This window comes from Bombus pyrosoma, linkage group LG8 (genome assembly GCF_014825855.1).
Source record: "Bombus pyrosoma isolate SC7728 linkage group LG8, ASM1482585v1, whole genome shotgun sequence".
Classification (NCBI taxonomy): Eukaryota; Metazoa; Arthropoda; class Insecta; order Hymenoptera; family Apidae; genus Bombus; species Bombus pyrosoma.
This window is the reverse complement of record NC_057777.1, coordinates 7,996,120-8,022,485: the sequence shown is the minus strand read 5'-3', so window position 1 is coordinate 8,022,485 and position 26,366 is coordinate 7,996,120. Positions and strand designations below refer to the sequence as shown.

The 26,366-nt window shown below is 34.6% G+C and overlaps 1 protein-coding gene across 7 annotated transcripts in view; it reads right to left on the bottom strand.

Annotated features, from left to right (window-relative positions):
• LOC122570229 (potassium/sodium hyperpolarization-activated cyclic nucleotide-gated channel 2) overlaps window positions 1-26,366 on the bottom strand; it is a 221,402-nt gene that overhangs the window by 67,339 nt on the left and 127,697 nt on the right. For all 7 annotated transcript variants that reach the window (XM_043732288.1, XM_043732290.1, XM_043732289.1 and 4 more), the window contains one exon: window positions 25,608-25,878. In XM_043732288.1, coding sequence (XP_043588223.1) covers window positions 25,608-25,878 — 271 coding nt within the window. The remainder of the gene's footprint in view (window positions 1-25,607; window positions 25,879-26,366) is intronic.

Below are 26,366 nucleotides of genomic sequence, written 5' to 3'. Positions count from 1 at the left end.
TTACATAAATTCATTTTCAGCATTGAATTTCCCGAAATTTCACATAGGACCATGAAAGTCCGACGATTTTCCAGTTCTCTCCGCAGAAGCTCGCCGCGACCGGAGCAAAACCGCAATTTCCGTCCGTGCAACCGGAAGACTCAAATCGCGAGAACGCGGTGTGTCGCTGAAACCACGAAACAGAGAGAAGAAAAATGAGAGAAGAGACGAGGGAAAAAGGTAGAAGAAGCGTCGAGGTGGGCGTAGGTCACGGTCGTCGCGGTTTCTCGCCACGGGAATTAACGCAAGAATAGAGACAGATTAATTAATTAAGTTCGTCTTAATTGCGGACCCGTTGGAATCCTGTGGTCCTACGACGCGACGCGTGGGCCCCGTTTAATTGCACCGTTAGGACAAAAAAATGGAGAAAAAGACTGATGAACCTGTTTTGTCGCTCACGTGATGATACAATATTTCGTTCTTCTTCTTTCTTTCTTCTCTTTGGCTGCAGCTGTGAATGAAACGAGCGGGCAATTAGTAGAATGGTTGATGGTTACTCGTGTTGAATTATTAAGAGATTGTGTTACAACATCGAAACCTCTTCGTCACACATCGAAACCTCTTCAACGTTTCTATAACATTCAACTTCTTCCGCTTATTCTTCTGATTTTATTTTTTTACGAAGTCAGTTATGCCTAAGAGTCTGTTGAATACTAATGTTTCAATCGTTTTTTAAATGAACCGTTAACACGATTACATCAAAACCATGCTAGGATTACCTGTTACATTTGGAATTACCATTATGTTTCATTTAGACAGCGGTAGGGTAGTTTTAGTATGGTTGCTGTTTCATATGTATTTGCATAGGGGATGATTATCGTAATTTGAAAATATAATCTGAAGCGGATTGTTTGTTGTATGATAAACAGACTCGCGAATATTTATGCAAATTCATATTTTTATAAACTTGCTTGGAAAATTGTCTTATCTGTTAAATGCTGCAAAAGATCCTGTACTTTGGACGTTTTATACATCTTTCAGCCTAGTGATAAATATTTATTTTTTGACAAAAGAAATTAGACTAAACGGTGCCCAACATCCAAAACGCTTTAACACTGTTTCATAATCACAATCTTCAGCTCTTATAAATTCGTTAACCCAAAGCTCGCATCAAGCACCATCGTTCTTATGTAAATAATTACCCACAACCTTAAATGCAACTCTGTTCGTCCATAAACTTAAGAATTGCGAATAAAGCACTCGACGCTTTCCAACTATCGTCGGAAGCCAATGACGCTCCAGATCCGAAATTCAACTTTCTACGAGGAATTTACGAGCTCGAGGCTACTTACCGACCGGAACTATGGCAGATATTTCGGCTTTACGAACTGACCCGGTGTTTCGTGGTCACGTTTACGCACATTCGATTCACAATTTTACGACAAGTTTACGAGGAGCAACGTTCCGACCTGTCGACGATAAATCTTCGATTCACCACGTTGCTTTATACGATTTCGACGCTTTACGAGCCATCCACTTCCGTCGATGGCTGCTCTTGCGCGCGTTCGTCCATTTCCAGATGAAGATTTTCTTTCCGTGCAATAAACGATCGTTTTCCATACAAGCGTTCTGCCTTTGACGTCGCTCAATTTCAGCTGCTTTAAATCGCAGCACGAAAAATAGACGTTCGAAAGACACGGTTGCGTTAATCGGTTCAACTTAGCGCCACGAGTCTTCGCCAGCTTCTTTCACTTGCGTTTTTCTACCTTGCGAAGATGATGGATGAACGTTGAAAAAGACACTTTGTTGGTCTTCTCGAGTGATATTTTTTAGTGGTTTGTTCTTTGGCTGTTTAGTTTCTTTTATGATGGTGTTTGACTTTTTTAGAAGTTGGTCGTTTAATATTTCTTATAATTTCATTTTTTTACATGTTTGTTTAATTTATGGGATTTGAATGCTCTAGAGATATTACTTATAAATATGTAATTCCATCAAGAGCTTGGTTGTTTTAATATATAGATTCATAATTGATTTCTTCCTAAAGCTTATTTTTTAAGAACTTCTTAACATAATAATAACTGGATGGAATTTCCGGTGTTTCGTTCAAAGTTACTTTAAATTTTCCAATCCATCGATTTTACAAAATGGAGAAATAAAATACCGAAGGTGTTCGATAATAGTTTCTGTTGAAATTCTGCTTCCAAGCAAGCATTCTAGATTAAATCCCGGCAACCGACGGCCAGAAATGAGAAACTTGTTGCGAAAACATCGATTATAACGTGCTTCTCGAAATAATTACGAAGAATCAACTATGCAAACAACCTGGTCGTTCGACAGGAATGTTCAATAACTTGAAAGTTATTCGTACTAGGATATGCACACGTTTGATAAAAATGGCAGGTTGCTGAATACACAATAAGTCCATTTTTAATATGTACTGAAAATCAATTTCAATTAATTTTATCATATTGAATGAGAAATTACATTTATCTAGTGTCGTGGTGATGAATTCTATCTGATTTAATGTATTTACAAAGTTGGTGGAAATTAATAAGGTTTGGTCACGCGCAGTTTCGACAGTATAACGAACAGCTGACACAAGCAGCATTGTGCAATCCTGATCGTTCGAACAGAAATAACATAATATCAGATTGATCTTTATTCCGTTGGATTTTCTGTCTATCACGTTTAACATCATCGTGTCTTCGTGTTTAAAGTTCCGATTTAAAAGCTCGACGAAGAATTATTGCTGGCTGAGGCAATGTTTCACATTAGATGGATTTCGCATAGACATTTGAACGCAGATTCATAATGAGAAGAGAATGATAATAGTAAGAAGAAGACAGATTTTTGGGACATGGCATATTAATAAGGATAACTAGATTAAAATTTTATGAAGACATTTGTTTTTTACTGTCTTAACGAAAAAATATGTATAAGTATATAGAAGAATAGAGAACAATGATAATAAGAAATTTTTAGGACATGAAATCTTTGAAATTATCTTTGGGTTATAGTTTTATGAAGATATTTGTATCTAATTCTAAAAATAACGGTATATAGAAGTGAATAATAATCGAAAGCTAGTTTTACTTGGAAGCAGAAATTAACAGAATAGAATTTTGAAGGAGAAGAAGACAAATTGAATCAGCGGTATAGAATCAGCAGTGCAAAGTGATTAAAAGGAATTATAATTTAGGGGAAATGTACAATTTGAAATAAACTAATACCGAATTCCGATGTGACTAGAAGTAATAAATATACCAAGTGGCTTGTAAATATTTCTCCACATTTAACGTTTCATATTGTAGGAATTTTACTGAAGTCACAGAGGAAATATAATATACAAAGACTATGTTTAGAGTCATTAATCAATTTACTCTAAACGCGAAGAAACAGGAATCTGTCAATAGCGTAGATAACAAAGTCGACGTCATAAATCATTGTGTTCAAAGTTACCTTCGAAGCCAATTTGGAAAATTTCGCTAACAAGAAAGGAACTTCCGATTAACAAACCGGAATCAAATTGTGGAACCTTCCAAATAGAGAACCTTGAAAATCAATCTCCATTGACGCAACTGATTGATTCAGTTAAATTCTGCTGTTCTGAAAACAGATAAACAACTTGTCTAAAATACTCTTATGAGATGTTTGATAAGAAAATTGATATTATAAGAGAGAAAGAAACCAATAGGAATTTAGTTTACTTTTAACATATCGAGATTTACGAATATAAAAATACTAAATTATTTAACACGTTGGCTGCCACGCGAATTTTATATATTTGCCTTAGAAGTCGATAGATTGAAATATACTAAAATTTTTGCAAAATATATGATACTTGCTGGCTATATGATAGTTTTTGCTAGCGTTATCTAGATCATTCACATTGTTGAAAATCTTTCAATCTATGAAATTTATTTTACTGTAAACGTTCTAGAAAATTTGCTAACGTGGATCATCGATGACCGTCGTGGCAGTCAATATGCTAGAAACCTAAAGAGTTAAAATTTCAACTTTAGTCCAGCGTGCGTCTTGACGTAAACTCTCCTATACCGATGCTATAGCTAATATTTCACGTCAGTTTAGAAACTTTTATCGTTTTTAAAAACTCGTCCAGATTTTCCTTTAATTATCTTCAAACTCGGTCCAATCCATCAAGGAAAAACTCCAGAATCTCGATCACTCATAGTTCTTGAAAAGTACCGTACTAAATTCGAAATACATATCGTTACGATTGCTCCTACACAATTGTTTCTAGTTTGCGCTCCATCTGGGGCTATTCCGGAGGGCTGTTAATCTTGGCCTAATAAAATATTTGAATCGCCTCCTGTTCCTTGTATCTACGAGGTGGCCATGGCCCACTAAAGGCCTAACCATGGCGCAGGGTCGCACCAATACTAATGTTCTACCTGATGTTTCGACATTTCCTCGTGCAGCACGCAACACGTATAGCATCGTGACAGGCGCACGACCGCGGAACTCTCTCGAGATTACCTGGCAGCGGTGAAGGTGACTTAAGATCAGCGAGTTCTCCGCTGAATTCTCTTGGAAATGTCGATCAGAAGAGAAGACCAACCTTGACGCAACGAGACCTCGCTCCTTGCTTTGGACAGATTATTCCAAACAGTTCTGTTTTCTCTTCGCTTTTTCCCTTTTTGTACGCTGATTTTTGTGTCGTGATTTTTAGTTGGTATCTTTTTTTGACAGAGAGAGGGAAGGTGAACCGGTTGATTTCCATTGGTTTGAGGTTAGGTCGCGCGGATTGGAGCGGCTTGGAGGCTTCGATGGCAATTTTGTTATTCCCATAGAGAGGTAGTTTTTCGGAATAGATACAGAGAGATCTGTGAAAATTGTTTTATTCGTAGTAAAATTGTTTTATACTTCGAAAAGTATTTGTGAGATCTAGTTCGGCTTTTTATTCTGTTATGTGTATTCTGTTATATTACATGGTTAGTTTTGTAGCTATTTGTTAAATGGAAGGAAAAGGAGGGATTTAAATTCGATGAAAGTTTGAATATTCTGACAAAATTTTGATAAATGTATCTATTTAGATGTATCATGGATGTCAGGAACTTCCCCTCGCATAATGGCGTGACAAGAATAGAATGAAATTATCCTAATCATAAAATATTATGTTCACGAATGCCGTATTTTCCGATGAAGCGTTTCTTCCGTTTAAGTTCTATACATCTTATTTCCGTGGTACTACATTTTTGTAATTATGTGTAATCTGTTGGATCTAAATAATTAGTATACATATAAATGCAATAATAAATGCTATGATGTAAAAATACTTTTTACAGCTATTGTATATGTCTGAATAAGCTTCATTAGGAGTCCCAAACGAAATATTTTTTTAATCTGAAAATTTGACTATCAAATTTTGTAGTAGTGTCCCGATACCAAAAAGTCCTACGATATCGAACATATATTTAACTTCCTGTCGCATAATGGCTTAACAAGAACAGGATTAGTCTATCGTGTCATGTTTTGACGTTTGTGATGTATGCTCGGCACTCTAGTTGCGTTTCAGGAGCCCGCAAACTGACTGGAGGAGGATCGATAACGTCTCCAGGCTTCCGGTTACGCTCGATTAGACTAAATTAAGCGCACTGTGTCAACACTATACATAAATAGCCGCGTGTACCCGCTGTACTGGGAGGTGCAGAACACCACGGGACAAGGGGACGTCGATTGCAATTTCAAATTTATGCTAAGGGAACTCCGACGCCCTCATGAAACGTCATGCATGTCCGATACGGTGGATGTCCGTATTTCGCGATGCTACAAGCCCCATTCAAGAACCTTCTAACACTTTCATATCTTTCGATAATGTCTGCTTTTCTTTTTTGATCTTTTTTTAATTTTGGATTATTTCCTTCCTTTTGCGATTTATGTTGTTTTTGCCTCATTTGTGTGTCTCTTTTGTAAATCATAATGACTTCAAACATTCTCATTTTATGGATCGCATTAGTTTTCATCACGTTTTTATTGTTTCACCAATTATATCGTTTTTTGATCATTTCCTTCTTCTATGTCACGTACAATCACGTAAAAGTACGTTAAATATAGCCACTATTCTCATTCAGAGAAGAATGATAATTCTTCATAATACTTTTTCTATCCATAACTCTAGCATTATCTTTTCCCTTTTTCTTTTCTCAATATTTATAGTCACATTAACTGTTTGCATCGGTTATTAACGACGTAGAAGAATAAAAAAGTTATATGAGCTCACAAATTACTATATAATTTGGTATAATGTAAGTAATTTAGTAGCTCTTATATTGATTTGTAGTTTTTTAAATTGCTTTTTGTGATGAATTCTACTGGCTGTAGAAAGAACATCTCTTGCATACCGCATAATGTCATTTAATGAAAACTAATGTGGCCTACTATTGCAATATTGGACGATTTATAACACAACAAATCTTCTTTATTGAGGAAGCAGTGGTGAGTAATTTGATGTACTATCTCATTCTAATTTATGACATTACGATTTAATCGTATCTTACTAGAATGCCTAGTATCACGGAAGTCATCTCCAATTAAAATTCTATCATCATATTTTTATCCTCCTTCCATTTATCACGATTAGCACGTTTATCCTTTTAAATCTCACAAGCAGTATTTTAATTAAAATCTTTTACTCACACGAATTTATACACTTCAAATTTAAAAAAAAAGGCAAATAAGTAGAAAAAATAATAGTATCTAAATATTACATTTTCCTTATGATCTAATCTTTAAAATCGTTTCTCACATCGAAATAAATGCACTTTGTTCTTCCTTATTAAACAACCAAATACCTTACAATTTTAATCTTTCACACTGCGAAAAAATGTTTCTATTGTAATACGATCAATTAGAAACTTCAGCACACTTTTACAACGGAACTTCCGTAAACTGAATGTGTCCTTTCGAAAAGGAAGAGATTTCATAATATCTACGATATTATTTATAGAATGTAGAATACTCTGCGCTTCTCATTATTCAAGGACTAACGGCGCTACAATTTTAACTCTTCACGCGTCAAGAACTGTTTAACATAATCAGCCAACAACTGCAGTACATCTTTGGCAGTGAAGCTTGTTGAAACTAAACACTTCAATTTGGAGAGGAACAAATTATTGAAATATGTATGAATTCATTTCTACTAAAATAATCATCGTCTTCTTATTTCGCTCTTTATTAGGCAATTGAACGCGCTAAGATTTTAACTCTTTACACTGCAAAAATTGTTTAATACAGTCTTTAATTAACGACTCTGGCACACATTCGCGGTGAAACTTTTCCCTTTTTATGGATGAAAACAACAATGAAATAGGAGATTTGATATTATTAGATATCACTGAAACGCTGGCAGACGAGTACAGAAGGTTGATTATTTAGCCAGGTTAATTAACCGAATCACGAATCACAGTTGTCACGGTTAAAACAGTAGCGAGGTTCACCGATGTTTCTATGGAAATTCCAAGGATGTTTTCGCGCGTGATCCACGCGCGAGGTCTCGAAATAAGCTCGGCGGGGAGCAGCAGCGTGGCTTGCATGCTGCCTCGTTGAATTACAACAGGCTTCACCGCGTAAAACGATACGCGAGAGAAAGAGCACGGGATCCTCTTATGATCGAGATCGAGACGCATCGTACGAGAATCAGCCAGTTTAAGGCGGTTCGTGTGGCCGTTGTACCATGCACTCTCACGTCCTCGTTGTCCGGCAAGCCTTCTTTCAATTCATTATTCATTATTTTTGACGCATAGAACAGGCAGACTCTGTTGCGAGCTGGTTTAAAGCGTGATATCATTCGCGGTAAAACCTTCTTCCCGTTGAATCCTGTGTCCCGGATGTTTTATGTCAGTCTATTAAGTCAGTGGAATAGTAACGTCTGTTTCGTAAACGAGGAGAGATAAACCGATTTATAAAATTCGTGCAGATGATGCGCCTCTTCTTCAAAATTTAGACTTGCCGACCCAACATTATTCATTTAAATTATTCGTGCAATAAATTTCATCGTGGAATAATTATGAAGTATATTAACACGGTGGTCATCGGTGGTCCACGATACTAAATTTTGTAGAAAGATTAAATTAAGACAAATTTTGCGGACTAAAAAGTTGTCAATAATGTGAATGATTTAGATAACATTGCGAGAAAAATTTGCGCGAGTATGATATAATATATTACAAAAAATTAAATATAAAATTAAATATTTTGAGTATTATCTCTTAAATTTCTTGGTTCTCAGGGCAAGAATATAAAGTTTGCGTGACAGTCAAGGTAATTTAGAAAGAGAAATTTGCTCTAAATCACATACACATACTCGTATATCGCAGATCCAAATTCATGATACAATTGAAGTGAGAAAGTTAGTATGCCTCAGTGGCAAAAAATTAATGTTAACATTTATTCGGTTATACATATATAAAATATTATAACTGTAAAAAACAAGTGTCTGAATTCTCGTTATACTTATAACCTGTAATTATAATCATTTATACAATATGGTAATATATAATGCAATAACAATATGCAATAATAGCATATCAAGAACCGTATTGAAAGATCGGTAATTCTAGCGTTAAGCATTTTGTGGAACTGCATCCTCTGGTCGATTAAACACGAATTATATCACTCGTATTTATAATACAATAAAATTTAATTAATTTGAAATTCTTTCGAAGAAAAATTCTCTTGCTATTAAAATTTGTTTATTAATTTATTGTTTAAAGAACAACTTAATATGTAATTATATTGAAGTTAAATTAATATTGACGAAAAAAGCGTGGGAATAGATTTCAATTACTCCCACGTTAAATGTGCGTCTATCAAAAACGAACGTTCGTTTTAATAGCGTTAAAGCACGATACCAATACGATAAATTGCAACAACAATACGGAGAAAATCGAGAAACCATTAGCGTGGAATCGATGAAAAAACGATCGTTCTTTTCATCGACATATAAAAGTATTAATTTCGTAGAAAGTCCAGACACTTCTACATTCTCATCATCCATCAGTGTCAATTAACGTCATCCGTGTGACCTTACATATCGGCGGCGGCGATTAAAAATTTTCTGTATTAAGTCTCTCAAGATTTAAAAGTATACATTTCGTAAAGTTTTATGACATTTTCTGACTCTTTTTTAATCTTGATAATTTTTCATCCTCTTTATTTTTTAATACTTTCTCATGGATAATTATTAAGGATATTAATCAGAAATATATTATCAATTTTTGAAAAAATTTCCATTAAAATTAATATGGGAAGATCTATACCAAATTTTGTAATATTTTATGTGAATTTATTTAATTTATATTTTAATTTAAAAATTCACTGTGTTGATATATTTGCCATCGATCTTTACGAGGTAGTTATTCAAATGGCAAGTAAATGCAAAAAATTTGCAAATCATCATTCCTTTCTAGCGAAAAATATCAATTATCCTTAACACCAAGATAGCATACTTTTACTCTCGGTAGACTTATCGGTAGATCGACATAAATTATCCTTCGAATAGGATCGATGTAATAGCTTGGCTTATCTTGATTCTAACAAAAAGCACTCTAATCTCAATTTTATCGTTCCACTTAACATCAATTTATCATCCTTAGATTTGCTATCAAAGAGACCTCACTTTCACGATCATTAAAATCTGTTAAGTCTAACATCCTCCATACATCGTATCTTAACTAATCATTTTAGAAACTGCAACACCACAAACGTAGCAGAGGAAACAACATGTAAAATATAGGAACGAATAACTGCTATAGAAAAGAAAACATCCTTATGCATTTATGAGAAGTTTGAATGTGCAAATAATGTTAATAATATGCAGAAGTATATAAAATATGCAACGGTTAGCTATCTGGAACATAATGTTGAATCGAGTAAAACAAGTTTCTGCTTAGATTCTATTCCTTTATTCGTCTTTATAGAAATGTAAATTCGCATAAAAATGCGCTTAATCATGACAATCGTGTCTTATTACAGAGCTAATCTTTTTTCAAAATATTTTCAAACCCACACAAACAAGTAATATATCATAGTACGTTGGATTTGCGTCGTACAGCTATAAAGCCATCATACCTACCTTTCAGCTACACTACTTTCAGATGGTAATAGGTGGGATAAATTACGATGTCAATTTTTACCGTATTATTCACGTCTGCGAGATCGAATTGAGCTTCATAATTACCGGGTAGAATATGACCATGTACTATGAGAAGATGGCTATCGAGATTACAAAGAGGCAAGAAGACTACTCTATTCTCTCACTCATCTTCACACGTTGCTATAGAATCATATTTGTTTACAGTGGCTATAATAAGTCCAACTATATTAAGTTTCATACCATTTGATGCTACTTTCATACGAGTATAAAAATTGAATGCTATGAAAACGAAAGATGTAAATGTGTCATATAAAAAAATGTTGATCTATATTTTCGATTTATCTTTTCTCTTTAGAATCAGCTCGCATTGGATTGTACCATCCGTTCGATCTCACCCTCTATAAAACATTACTCCTATGATAGCAACATAAAGTTTTTCCATGATAAGTAGCGAAATATTTTCGTAACTAATATCTGTACTTATAGACGACAGTGTACCATCGCGTTGTCATAAAATATTCTGTTTATAACAGCTCTCAATTGCTATCTCTTCTATCGGATTAAAATTATTAATCATATTAACGGTAATTCGTTTCTTTGTGAGCAGAGAAAAAATTCGATTAGAAAACGAATTTAATAAGTTAAAAACGATAACAATTGCGCGTTCCTGCGATTACCCGTGAATTCTGACTTTTCGCAGCTGGATGTTAAAAGATAAACTCTATTGATATCAATGAACACCGTCAGAACGAAGACGATCGATCGCATAAACTCTGCTGATCCGACTTTAATGGCCACGCAAACTCGAAACGTTGCGGGATTACTTCCTGGCCGAGTCAGCGACTTGCGTTCCAGAATAACCTCGACCGAAACGTTTGCCGATCTTATTAGGCGCCTCGAATGAAAATGGATCGTCCGGTCAACGCTGATTTCCGCCTACGCTCGCGAAATATCCTCACCGTTTAGGGACACTAACTCACCAGTTCGATCCAATAATTATCTCAGTTAATGAATATTTCATGAGAATTCAGTATCATTGTATTGGAATTTCAAATAAGAATCGCGAGTAAAAATTGAACGTGAAAATGACACGATTAATTCAATGGTATCGAGAACGTGTTAATTAAGAATTATTATGATAACAACACAGAGAAGTTAATTTCCGATATATTAATCCTGCTGCTTAATCGATATATTAATTGCTTCCTCATACAAATTAAACAGTAATATGTAGTACTTTATATTGACACAGAGTGTCGTTAATAAAGTCATTAATAGATAATATTAAACAACCACGATCGATATGTCTGTCAATGAATATACCTACTATACTAGCCGCAATTATAGTTTCAACATTGATGAAGATATTCTCCAATTTACCATAAACATAGATTAATCTCCATTATTTGATGTATATGTATACCGTATACGAAAGACTTAAATTATATTTTCATTTCTACAAATGAAGAAACTTTTGTAAAATCAAAAAAGATTTTTTTAATCAAGGAAGATTTCCAGATCGTATCAAGATTAAAGATCGACTCGATCCCAGTGCTTTAAACGCAAGAAGTGATCCAAAGTAAGTAGATCATTCCTAAACCAGAACATTTTTGTAATAATTCTATTAAAAATCGATAAAGACACAACGATGTAAATTAGTTTTAGTCGTTGCTAAGCGCTGGACGTAAATGCTGAAAGTAAATATAATAGATATAAGTATGATAATTTACTTTTAATAAAAATCAGATACAAAAATTCGTTCTTTCAGGTTAACAAGTTAAGGTCAGTCTCCGTAATACGTTTGTTACATGCTAATCTAAAATTCCACTTCTGTGATATCGTATATATATGTATGTACATGAATTTTGTTCGTTTGATCCATCATAAATGAAGATAAAAATTGTATTCCCGAAAAATAGTGGTCAGTTCAGTCAAAAAGGTCAGTTCAGTCAAAAAGGTCAGTTTATCGTGACTTACATAAGAATCAAGCGGCGTTGACACAGAAAACAAATGACACGTAAAAATATAGGGCAGCCTTAAACAAAGAAATTATTATACCTAAGACATTCATAGTGATTGATCATTCGAACAACGAGATAATTCATCTTTCCCGGTTAACAGGCTAAGGTCAACCTTTGCAATATTATGTTTATCGCGTATCATCCTAAGATTTTCACTCCGTAATGTTACATATTCAAATTTTATATGTTTCACTCTTTATTATAAAATAGAAAAATAAGAATTTTATCCACGAAAAAATATTTTCTTTTAATGCAGTTATATAAACACGTATACAATACGATAATAGAATAAAGAGTACATTTTCCCGAAAATCTGTCTGCTCCGTCAGAGGTTTAAATTCATAGTACGCGACCGATTGGACTTGGTTCGGTGTCCAGTTCTCGTGGCAAGTGCGATGACACCCTGGCTGTCGGCAGCTAAACTTAGCAGATGTGATCGGAAACCGGCTGGCAGTTGAAAATTGCAGAGGCCTTGTTCGGCTCTGTCCTATCATTAGGTAGTTTGCAAATTTAAACAATGGTTTCCTACCGCTAACGCGGACCGTCGCAATGTGGCACGGTCAGCCCGGGTTACGCAATGGCCGGGCCACGTGACGATACTGATTAAAGTCGGAGCTGCTCCACGAGAAATCGTCCAGCCTCGCACCATCCACCAGAGAAACCTTTTTCCGTTTTCTTGGCAATTCGTTGGAAATATCGATGAACACATTGTTGAACTTCTAGTAGCAATATGCTTAATTAAAAATATCTTTCTTTGGAATTTTGAATATAGAATAATTAACTGACTTGTAATTTGTAAAATTTATATCTACAATTTCATTTGTTTTATTAGCTAGTTTGTTGTTGTTATGGAAGAGAATTTATTAGTGTTCGATAACTCGTGACTTGTAACTCGTACAATTTTCCTAATAATAGTAATTTAATCGTGCGAGAGGATCATCATGGCCATTGAATTAGCACTACATGCGACAATTTCATTTTAATTCAATTTGATTGGACTCATCGTATTTTATTTGTAACGCAAATTTTGTGATCAACACTAGCTCCTAAAGTGTTTCTTAGCTGGTTTCTTGCTAGTATTAAATTTCTTCTCCTTGATGCTACTATACGCAAGGTGTTGATATCCATAATGTTGATTTCATGTTACTTTGTTTGAGTAACAGAATATCGGAATAACAGAACGTTTAGACGACAGAATGTTCGAATAACAGAACGTACAGATGATACAACGTTGGAATAACAGCGCGTTTTCTTAATATTAAGCTGATGAGTATAAGATGATGTCGTTCCTCCATAGTTGGCATATGTCGGGCTAATGCCAGCCATTCAGTTTTGCCTCATTGTCAATGCTTATCGATCGTATTAAAGAAGAAGAAATTTGCTATAAATCACGTACAGGGACGGCTATAGTACACGCGTTTCACATAGTCTAAAAGTTTTTGAGAAAGTTTGTTTAAAATTCTGTTATCTTAGAAAGTTCTTTGGTGAGATATTTTATCGAAATAAAGAACGTTCAGATTATTAAACTCAGAAATCTAATTAACGTATTAGTATATCCAATCAATGTTTCTTATTAATAGTAGCAGTCGAGATACGAATGAAATTTAATATTGGTTTCTCTCTAAAAATGAGAGAAAGAAACGCAAGTCAAAATGGGGAAAAACGGTGAAATTTGTCAGAAAGCCGGTAATGGAATTGCACTGGAAAATTTTTCAAAGTTCTCAGGAGTTGCTCGCTTTTATTTATTTCTATGGTCTCAGTTTCCACGACACATTTGTCAGAATATTTTATGACCCGAGAACACGAAACACCGGAGGAAAACGGCTAAAACATATCTCGAGCTCCATCTGCCATTTTCCTACCGGTCAAACACAGGAAGTATTTTCTTCTCTGAAATAAATGTAAACACGGGAAGGTAGTTTTCGTGATCATTATCATACAGTTATGCCATTTAGACAAGCACTGCCTATTCGTATTCGTAACGTGACTCGAAAAATTTCACTTGGAAACGCCCCTCTCCAATACTGAGAATGAAAAACTCTGGCAAAATATCGTAATTTATCATCTTGATCTTTAAACTATACGGATTTATGAGTATTTCATTCAGTTTTGATATTAGTTATATTATATATTGCTAATATTATTAGAGAATATAAAGATTAGATTATGTATGCAATGTACATCACTACACAGGTATTTTGCATCGTTTTATGGAAAAGATCTGCAACATGTATAGTCGTTATTTATAACCGGTATATTTTATCATCTATCGTTATATCAATGACGTGAATTTTTCGTGAAATGAAATGAATTTTTCATCAAATACAACAGGGTTTGGCTTGCTTGAATGTTAAAATTGTATTCGGTAATTGGCATAACCGTCTTATTGCCAATAGTTGGATAAGATCACGAATTCGTTAATCCTTCGTTTCTTCGTGAAGACAGCTTCGAAATTATGTTATTTTATATTGATAAGTAATTAGAGCACACTAACGCTCAGAAACAGTCATTTTTCTAATGCTCTAAATAAAATAGTTGATCAATATTTACGGTTTTACTCTATGATCTAATAATGGAAAGAATTGAATTTTTAAAATTACATTTCAATCATCTTTGCGCTAAGTTCCAATTTCATCTATCGTATTAATGAAATATTTTAGCGAATGTGGTGTTGTAAAATGCCTTCAAAATATAAAGTGTTAAATCATAAAGTATAAAACGGCGGCTGGATACTTTTGCGATTAACTCTGTATATATGTTTATTAATATTTTCCTGAATTAAATTATAAGCAAAAGTACGTGGATTCGAGGAATTCGAGAAATGAGCGTTCTTTACCATTGCTACGGAAACCGGAAAACAATTTCCTGCGGTAATTATAATTCAAATGGGCGAACAACTGCAAAACAAACAGGTGGGCATTAACGAAAACGGTGCGCCGTTCTACCCTTAAGCGTTTTTCCTAATTGATCGTCGGAATAAAACTCGATAGGCCGTGCAGTTAGGAACAAGCAACACTCCGCTTTCCAGCTCCGTTCCATGGGTCTCGACAATAACAGTTTGCAGTTTCGACCAGGGAAAATCAGGCTAATTTCGACTTCCTTCCTTTTGGTTTGTTACTCGTCGAAGAAATTGAAACGCCTGATAATATAGAAAAAGAAATCGATGGTCGAACACACGTGTGTATAAGATTCATTCGTAATTATAATTAGTGATTATAATTGGTGATTATGTTGCCATTGGAAGCTGAATAATCTCGTTCTAGATTCCAAATAAAAATGTATCTACACGGAAATGTGAGTGACAAAAGAGAGTAAAGGAAATGGTAAAATATCAAAGAGACATCATTTGTCGACTGGATTTATTGAAAATTTGTATTTCTACTGAAATTCATGTTGAAAATTTGAAAAGGATTGAAACGTTTAGAACGATAATAAATGAAACAAGTCGGAAATAATTATTTAAAAGTAGGAATATCAATTGCATCATAATTTGTAAATCGATTAACTCGATTAAGAATTGTGATGACAATTGTTGTCATTATGTTGCATAAAAGACGTCAATTACTATGCTAAGAACTGTGCTAAATATCAAGTTTACACCGTACGTGATTTCCTAGCTGTTTTCGAGATTAAGGATTTTCTTACTCTTTTCGCTGGAACAGCTTTCAGTCAAATTATTTTTAGGTAGGAAACTCTGAATTCTAATTAGCACTAGGACTCTGAGCTTCTTTCTACTTTTTAAGAGTCATTAACGTATCGTAAATCCAACGAAGCTACCAAGTACAGGATAGAAACACCGCGTCTGAGGATTCTTGGAACTAAACTAAACTAAAAGAAAATAGACGAAATAGGATTTGTGTAAATTAAATTGCATTAATTACCATTTATAATTTTACATTTTTATCAAAACTTTTTTCTTGAAGTATCATATTCACAAAAATTTGTTTATCTTAAAAAAATAATTAATCTTTTGTATCAGCTTATGTGACAAAATTAATTACTTTTATATTTTAAATTTGTAAAAAGTTATCAAACATATTTATTATATTTCTTTCGATCAAATGACATTTTCTTAATCTTAAAAAGTATATTCAATTTGGACAAAATATGAAAAAAGACATTCATATGCATCACTTCCCGCTTTAATTTCATGTTAAACATCATTTTAAAACATCACAAATTCACAAAAATATAAACACAGTTAAATAAATTATTCGATATTATTACCAAAATATCTGTTATTTTATTTACAAGTATTTCACGTCATTCCGTATAAAAACCACCTGCATAGAATAATCTGTATAATGCACAGATACAAATAAAAATTTCATCCACATATTTTACAAAAACACATTTAAATCCCCGAAAACACAGCGTAAATACATAAATCCACAACATTCTTTTTTAAATTACGATTTCATCATTTTTACCATCCTGGTAGTTCTAGTGTTAAGAATCAAAAATCGAGAAGAAAGAATATGCTGTCGTTAAATTTTAACGAGTTTCCAATGAACGATAAACACGAAGAGATATGATAATTGCGCTCGAATAACGAAGGTTCCTGAGTATTCTTTGCAAATAGACGAACTGATTAGGTTGCGCGTGGAATTGCACAACAGAGCCAGGGTCAGGAATGGTAGAATAGCCACGAGACGTCTTAATTGACCCGGGGGAATGCGTGAATATGAACCAGGCGAGATACGATATGCATTGTCTTGCGCGAAACGTCGGACTAATGACGCCTGTCGTCGGGATACCTAATCATTCTAACTAAACGGACGGTCGCTGGATGATTAAGTGCTATCCTCGCCGGATCTGCTGCACGAATCCACTTGTTTTTCCTTTTAAATTTACATTGCGTGTTTAAGATTTTATTCGATTTCATTGATAATTGAGTTAAGAAATATTGGGCTCTTAAAATACTATGCTGAAAATATATAACTAGATATATACTAATATATCGGAATTTCTTGTGAAATTACTAACGATGTTGATTTGAAATTTGGTGAGGAACGAAATTTATTAAATACTAAGCTTCGTGAGATAAATTTAGGAAAAGAAGGTAAATTTAAAGTCGTGCAAATTTAGTAGCAGAAATTCCCATTTATATTTCCTTTATTCCTTTACTACAGTCTTTTCCCCAATTCTTTTTTAAATTATTGTCCAACCTGGCTTTATCTTAAAAGAAATATTTTGTATTGGTATAGGAATCAAGAATAATACCATAGATATTGATATAGAAATTGCAAAAATAATATCTGTTAGGGGAATTGTTAGAATGGTACAGATACTGATATAGAAATTGCTAGAATAGTATAGATGTTGCTACAGAAATTATTAGAATAGTCTACATACTGCTATAGAAATGATTAGGATGATACCTATAGATATACACAGTAGGTATACACAACTATTAGAATTTTATGACGTTGTCTTAGAAATAATTTAATTATACTAATTTAACCGTTATGTACACGATTGTTCCAAATGTAACATAATGAAACATATAAAAAATGTCAATTTATGGTATATAATCCTGTGTTAATGAATATTTATTTAGCGAAATTTTTATTGTACTTAGAATTTGTATATTTTTCTTTAAATTGTTTTTCTTTCTTTATTTGCCTTTAAATTTATATTTCGAATCCTTGATACGAGAGACTCGGGAAGATTAGAAATTAAAACATAAAAGAATCTTAATAGTTCAAACTTTCAATCTTTATTTCTTCTCGAACCTCGAACAATATTCATATATTACAAAGTAGAACACAGCCAAAAACGAAATATTTATGGAAAACATGTTTTTTATCGTACATTTATTTGTCGCATAAATTATAAGAATAAGTCATCGTATTTCTAATCAATACGATAATTGGTATTGTCGTGCTAATCGAACACAATAGAATAATCAACGTGGTGAATATTACGTACGGCACGTTAGTTTTCTGGGAAACATATTTCATCTTCGTATTACGTCAAACTGTTCAAATTTTCAACATAATTGAAACAGTGCATGAAGCAATAAGAAGCATGACGTCACTTTCCTTGAAAGTCGTTCTCTTCAAATTCTCAAAACGTGTCTTGCATTTCATGAGAAAGCAGCAACGTTTCCCTTTTCCCCGTGCGAAAATGGCGCTGAATGACTCAGATTAAACGAAGAATAGGGAAAAATGATTTAACTGGTAATTTCCAAGTTTCGCAATTCTTCGTTCATGACACATACTTATGACTTTAAACGCCGCCGCTGTTTCAGGATTAAGACGCCATACCATTCTAGATTAATTCCAATTAAATTGTATTGCATTTGTTGCTTTATACAGATAGTTATGGTACCTTAAAGGATACGAATGTTTAAAACAACTTGCACTGGTTTGTTTCATCGGTTGATAGAACCACAAAAGATGAAACGGAGAAACGAAAGAATATGATTCGATCAGCTAAACAGAGAAAAATTTTCGTTATAAGAAGTTCTCGGAAAGTTGTAATGAGATTCTTCCATGAATTCTAAATCAGTTAATCTTTTTCTCTTCGATACTTCGATTCTTTGATCAATTCAAGATTTCTGCTTTAATGAAAAATATACTAAATTAACTATATATTATATAGTAATATTGAATCTACAATGTAAATGTGCAAACGAGTTGTTCCATCTCATCAAATTTCGAAATACCTGGTTTGCTAACTTTCGATTTTGCCAAGTTCCAATGAAAATTTTCCAGAAATTTTTCAAGCGACATATGGCATACAAAGAAATAACTACGTAATGACTACAATTCGTGTCAAAATCCCAATACAAAGTTTATTAAAACCTTTTTGAAACAAGTAGGAATATTAAATGATATGTACTAAAAATAGGAAAACAAACCAAGATGAGGAAAATTCTAGCATAAATATTGTTATTAATGTAAGTTTAATTATAACATATATAAACTTTTTATCAATGTAGATAATAGTGGTCGCTAATGACTGCAAGCCGATGCGGCAATAAATAAATAAAAAAATAGATTCATTAAGAAATATTTCACATTTAAAAAATAATGTCAATTCAACGAAAATTAATGTATCTGCGTAATTCAACGAACTAACGATTATATCGCAAAGAATTCGTCCAAAAATCATGCGAACGCTGGAGTTTATCTCGTTGTTGCGCGCGGAACGCGACACGAGCATACGCGAAACACGTGCGATTCTCGCAGCAACGTGCCCGTAGTGGCACAGTAGTCTCTCTTGCTTAATCGGATGATTATTCTGAGATCATTCTTACAGCTGATGCCAGTCGCCACGATTTTAACTACCATTATACCGAGCACACCACTCAATCTGCCTTCTCTTTGTCCTCTCGCGACGCTCCCAACTGTTTCTTGCATCGAGACACGAGACCACTGGTGGCTCGCTCGATTTTTCGTCTCGATCTCGCCTATAAAACACTTCTCATATCGATCGAACGTTTTCAAATGGAATTTCCAACATTTAACTCGTACACATCGTGAGTGACGTTTCATCGATCGTACAGAGACTGGCATTCTTAGTTTATTTTGAGGAGAAAAGAAAGTTTAGCCAGAATTTCTGTTTCATCGCGATATGAGGAGATTGAATCAAATTGGACTTGTTTCGCAATTCATTTGTGTGTTTTGTGTGCATTAGAAATTAATTCAGAGTGTTTGTTGAATAATTAAAAATGTTTTAGTGTAACGACTTTTTACCACACAGACCAAAGTGTTCACGTAACTTAGAGAAATAACAATTTTCTTTTGCATAGACATCTTCTTGTTTCTATCAACTTCCATGTCAATAGATCTAAGTACTTCAATGAACAAATTATTTTTTAACGAAGCAACTTATTTCCTTTCCAACCAGTAATTTTAGTTTCGAGGAAAATTGTTTTCTGAAAATCATCGTTAACTTAAATAATTCTGAAAAATTATCTTTTAACGAGACTCTAAACGAAATGAAAAATATTAGACCTTTATTTCCTACGATTGACCCAAATCCATTGTGATAGACCGAGCAATCTTATTTCTAACGTTGATGGAAATCAATTAAATAATCAAAGACGATGAGAACTGGAGAAACAATTTCGATAAGTGAGCGGACAGACAGAAGAAAAAAGTTGCCGTCCACATTTTGAAACGTCAACGGCAACTCTTAAAAATATTACAGCGCTCGTTTCTGGCGCGATGAAAGAAGAAGGCAGCAAATATTTCTCTTCCTCGCAGAATCTTCCCTTTTATCTCATCGCCGAGCCAAGACGAGAATACGTACTTAGTAGTCTCGAGGAAGCTTGAAAGGAGGCAAAGACTTCCGAAAGAAAGATCCTTTCGATACCTAGCCCGTGAATTTATTTCGTTGGTATCCTAGCCAGCCATTAGCGAAATTGAGGCTCCAAAATTAAAACGTGTCGTCGGCACAAGGACGAAAATATTTCGGCAAATAAATTCCTTTTTTAAATATATAATACTCCGAGTTCCTTTGGATTTATTAATCGGTTAATATTTAATTCAACGATCGTCACAGCTTCTTTTCGACCACCGAAGATGAAGTTTCGGTTCTGAGAAAGCCCAGCACTTTATCATCTTGTTATTTTTATTATTACAAGATGTCTCGCTTCTTTGTTGGAAGTTTAAAGGATACGTTGGTTTCTTCACATATTTAAAAGATGATTAAAATGCAAGAAATAGGGATAAAAGGAATGAAGCAGGATATAATTTATCATTGCTTTACATCGGCCCAAAGACAAAATATGAAAAACATTTGAATTTTAAACGACTTCCAGATATCAATGCAAAGCAGTACGAACATAACCATCGTCGTGTCAAGCTCTTCTGATGATATCTAAAGACAAAGCTATGAATAAATTAACTATTAAAAGATTTACAGTGGAAACGATCTGCAGCTGTCTTTTCAATTTCCTGGAACCTTCGTTTAATTCTCGCGAGAATTATTGGATTTCCTTCTGCGATCAACAACAGTGATCTATTCTGATTCCATGATCAGGAAATGGAACGTATCCGCAGAACGCAGATTCTAACTATAAAAGTGACCTCTGATCTCTCTAGAGCCGCATGTCAGATGCTCGTTTAAAAGTTCGACTAAAAATAGCAAGTTCCGCCTGTAAGACCAACTATCACTGTGACCAGAGATATTTATAACGATGGATTCTTGAAAAAGGGATGCTCGCTCGATCTCGGATGATCCGAACTACGAATGCTGTCCTTACAATCAAATTATCGCGGCCATTCACTTTTATTATACGTTGTACCTTTGATAAAAATTTCATAAAAACATTTTTATAGAGATACATGATCTGTTTGATATTTTAGATTGAAAAATTTGAAATCTCGAGGACGAGGAAACAATTATTCTTCTGATCGTTCAGTTCTTCGAAATTATGTCGTATCATCGGAAGTTTAACCCAAGGTTATGAATATTTAGGACTTCGAATTCGCATTTGCTAGTCTAAAACTTCCTAAGTTCTAAAGCAAACTTGAAATTTCCAGCAATTCTATCTCATCTATCCTCCGACGTTAACGAAGCCAAGGACCATAAGGTACCTAAATTTCACTTAGGCGATTATCAGAAGTCAAACAGAAATTCTCCGCGTTAAACTGTCGTTAATACCTCCTTTATCCTGACGTACATATATTTCGATCAGCGATTAGAACGGCCGAGAGGTTGCATAATTGAAAGATTCCTCGGGTTCTTGTCATCAACGATCGCCAAAAGGCAACGCAGTAGGATCGTTAGCGGTGGTTCGAATGAAAATTTCATCGTCCGAGATAAGCTGGATACAGCGTGTCCTTGTATTATCAGTAATTAAAGAAAATTCTGAACGGAAGAGCGGGGCAATTTCAGGCAATTGCCACGACAAACGCCCGGTGCACTGTTTCGCGAATGGTTATGGCACGGTGCCTGGTAATTTCAGCAATTCCAACCTACGATCCACGCCTCGAGGGCCCTTCAGACGTAGATTTTCCATCTGTCGACCAGTTGCCAGTCCGTGATAACGGAGAAAGCCGGTCTTTTCAGAGGATCTTAAGTACCGACATTTTTTTCGCTAGAAAATATCCTGCGAATCATCCCATTAAGTTACGTATACAAAATTTTTAATCATTTGCGTTTGGTATTACAATTACGCCGAAGGGATGTCTTCGATCGCGTGAATTTTATAAATTTACTTTAAAAAATCATTATTAACAGAAATAATTTTGAAATATATTATTTATATCTAAAAAATTCGAAACTAAAATAATTTATAGCAGAAGTACACTACATTAGGATAATAGCAAAACTGACATCGACCGACAAAACGTATTGCTTAATTAAGTTTCCATTGCAGACTCGGATAAGAAAAATTGTAAAAACCGATCTTTAGACTGTCTTCCTCGCGATTCCGGTTGATTGCAATTTTTCAAAAATTGTATTCACGCGTCGTTCAAACTAATCTTTGTAACTTCTAAAAAAAAAAAGAAAAAAATATCAGGACCTCTGGTCGAATTTTAAAAAAGTTATTCCGTTTTAAAGTGTGTCCCAGTATTTTAATGCGAGCGAATGTATGTGTGTCCCCCTCAGACGTTTTCGGAATATACAGACATTGTTAGTCATCGATTCTCAGAAATATTTCCTTACAATTAATTTTACGTTATATTTGATTGGCAACTAAGTGATTGCGGATTTTGTCAATACCACCTAATGATCCACCTAATGGCCAACCCAATAGTTCGGGAACGATGATGGACCGTTCATTGAAGTTCGTTCTGAGTCGAGCGTGCGGTACCTGTGACCATTGTTACAAAATCCGTCATAGAACTGTCTTCATATATCTTAAAGGTTATATATCGTGTGACTGTTCTATTCTAAAACCCAATATAATATAGGGATAATTGTTGTTTCGATCATGCGGGCGTGTACTTGCAGTCAACTAGCAAAACAGGGCTAGCGGGCGGTCAGTTAACGAGGCAAGAACGCCCTTTTGAAACGACGTTTAAAGTGGACTTGTTAAAGATCTATTGTACAATTAAATTACCCCTCTTGTAAAACGCAACATATACTAAAATAGTACCATGTCCGAATATCAATGTGGAATAAAACTGGACCACCATAGTAGTTTCAATGACCCGAATCGATCACATCAGTCCAGTGGCACGCGTTATCCCACGGGAAGAATATCTTCTTTGTTCGATCGTTCCTCGAAATATGTCGCGACACAGACAGACGCATTCCGGTTGTTCGGATGGAACTGTCCAAGCCGCACGAGGAATTCGACTGCGATACGGGAAAGTGCTGTATACTGTCCAGGAAGCCAGAGGTCAGGGATCCTCAAAGCATCTATAATTCTTCCCAAAATGGTTGACACGCGAGGATACCATTGGAGAAATTTTAACCCTTCGCAGTCCTGTGACACTACTAACGTATATAACCACATTCGTAATACATGGCGTAAAGCCATTTTGCTGGCGCTATAGCGACACGCGTAATTTGCATCGCAATCGAAAATGTGTTGGACTATATTGATATACGTAACATGCATCTCTGCATGGTAATTTTCAGGGTAAATTGTTGGTTGATTTTGGTTTGTACGATAAAGTAGTGGAAAATGGAAATCGAGTAGCTGGAAAATGAGGTTTGAATTTAGCTAAACGACGTTTTGTTAAGTCAAATTCGAGGCAAGTGGATTGTTTGAAACGCTTTGTTTCACTGAAATAATTTTCACGATGATTGAAGTAATTAATTACGCAACGTAAGGATTGAAAAGTTTTGATTTCTTCTATTCATACAAACTTGTTTAAAAAAGATTACAATCGTATCGGTGGTTACTCATCAATGTGAAAAGATTGAAGTTGTTGTCTCGATGAAAGATAAATAAACTTAATGCAAATGTCTGCAAGATTGCCAGAGACAAATGTTTATCGAATCGTCCGTTATTCAATGTTAGCCAAATTTATCATCGATTGTTTTCTCCAGCAAGATTGCGAACTGGGTCAAAGCCGATCACCGCGCAATCGCGATGAAGAAAACCTTCGACGCAACTGTTTCGTTCGATTCGGATCTGCTCTTGCGGCGAAGCACTTTAATTAGACGTTTTAATTGGTAATTAGGCTAGACAGGAGTGGTAGCCACGCGATGGATTCACCAAATTCACTCCTCGTTAGCGATCGTCGTGGAATGTTGCTTTCAGATCGAATAAAAAAGAGAAAAATATTTGAGAAAAATCTGCAACACTCTCTATTTGCAACACGCTCTATTTTTCACGCAAATTAACCGGTCTTCGAGGGTACACGATCCGATTTCTATCGGAAAAGAATTTATTCGACCCTGAAATTACCTACGATTTTTCTTAACCCCGCTGCACTCTTTAAGCCATTTCCAATTCACATATATTTTTCAATTCGTAAGAAATTTGTTAAATAGATCAAGATGGAGTGGAAAAATCACATTTTTATTTAACTTTGAAAAAAATTTTCTAAATATTGCTCGTCATAATATTAAAATATCGAAGGTATTAAAATATTTCTTGTCTTAATAATTGCATCTCTGGCTCTCATAACACTTTTTTTAATTCATCAGTTATTAAGTTGATTAGTTAAGAGAACTTACACCTTTGAACTTAATAGGTGGCCGTCATTTTCTGTTGCATTATATTTTCTTTATGGGTCACGTTTTTCTCCTGCGATCGTCGTATGTGTAATGTCACATTTCAACTTTAACTCTAACGGAAGACAACATGATCGAGTGCAGGCAAGGGCCTTTAAATATCGGAAGTTAAATTTATCGTTCAAAGCTTCTGCAATTAACTGGAGTATTCTATACATAGAGTGCAACAAGAATGTGCCACGCTTTGTTAAATGACCGCCTACAAAAATAACGGCACAAAGAAAGATGCGTGACGTGCACAACCTTTATGAAATTCTTCGACAGCTCTATTAATAATTGTTACACTATGTTTCTAAGCTTAGATAAAATCTCGTATATTACGTCACTTGCATCCGGAAGCCTCAGCCAGTGTACGTGAAACCACAGGTACGTATTTAGATGTATGAAAAATTTGCTAATACAAGAGAAAAATAAGTCACATAATTTACAAAAAATTATTCAAATTCCTAATAATGTATTCTGTGCAAATTATCCATAATTATTCTGTATCGATTTATCAACTTTCTACCCGATAAAGATTATAAATTGATCACTTTCACCACTCTGATACTTCTAATGTAAAATGCCACTAACGACGTGATTAAAGAAAAACGTCATTAAAAATATCTTTTGAAGATAAAACCCTTCGTCAAAAGATACGACAAAGGCTGCATAGTCCACTTCTCTAACCAAGATATATCATCATACAGTATGTTTCTTGTAGAAAATCATACACTCTTTTAACGCAGGACAAGGTACAGCGTCAGCATGGCTAGAAACCATCTAGTTGGAAAATCGAGACAGGGTCGATATCTGGTTGCCTGTCAAGGTGAAACGGTTTGATATCTGGCGGAAGGACTCACCGAAAACTGGAGCAAGGATGGATGACCCAGTGACCTGCAGCCTTTTGCCTGATCCGTTCCTTCATCAAAGCTTTCTTGCTTCCGAACAGCTTCATAGCCAGTTTGTTGTCGGTAGGCTGGAACAGGGCCTGAAGCTGATTCTTCAAGAAGCTCTGCTTGACTTCCTGGCCCGGAAGACCCGGGCCCGGCTCCTCCTTCGGCGTCCCGTAGAGGGACACATCGTCCACTCCGAAGTGGACCTTCCCGCTGCCCTTGTAATTCATCTCGTTGCCTGAAACATAATAACAAAAGCATTTTGTTAAGCAGTGTTGTTACGTTAAATAATACACGTTATAAATTTTTCGTTCTGATTCTGCTTATAATGCCTTATAAAGAATTTGTACGCTTATAGAATCTATTTAAGAATATACATACTAGTGTATGTACTTATAACGTAAGAATTAGAATATTATTATTGATATTTAGTATAAATTGAATAATACTGTTCTCTATTTTCATTTTCCAGCTGTTTGATTGTAAGTCAGTTATTTTATTCGCGACATGTGCTTTATAATCTAAAATGTTGAATATAACCAATGGTTCCAAACGTTTATGGCAAACAGTGTACGTGTTATGTAAATCTTCACGTATGGGTTTACACGCACTCTCATACCTTTTTGTGGATACTATGTTGTATAATCGTTGTATTACAACGTTTCTTTTTGTTTTTACTTATTTAACAATTATATTACAGTCTATAGATCCTAATGTCTAAACATC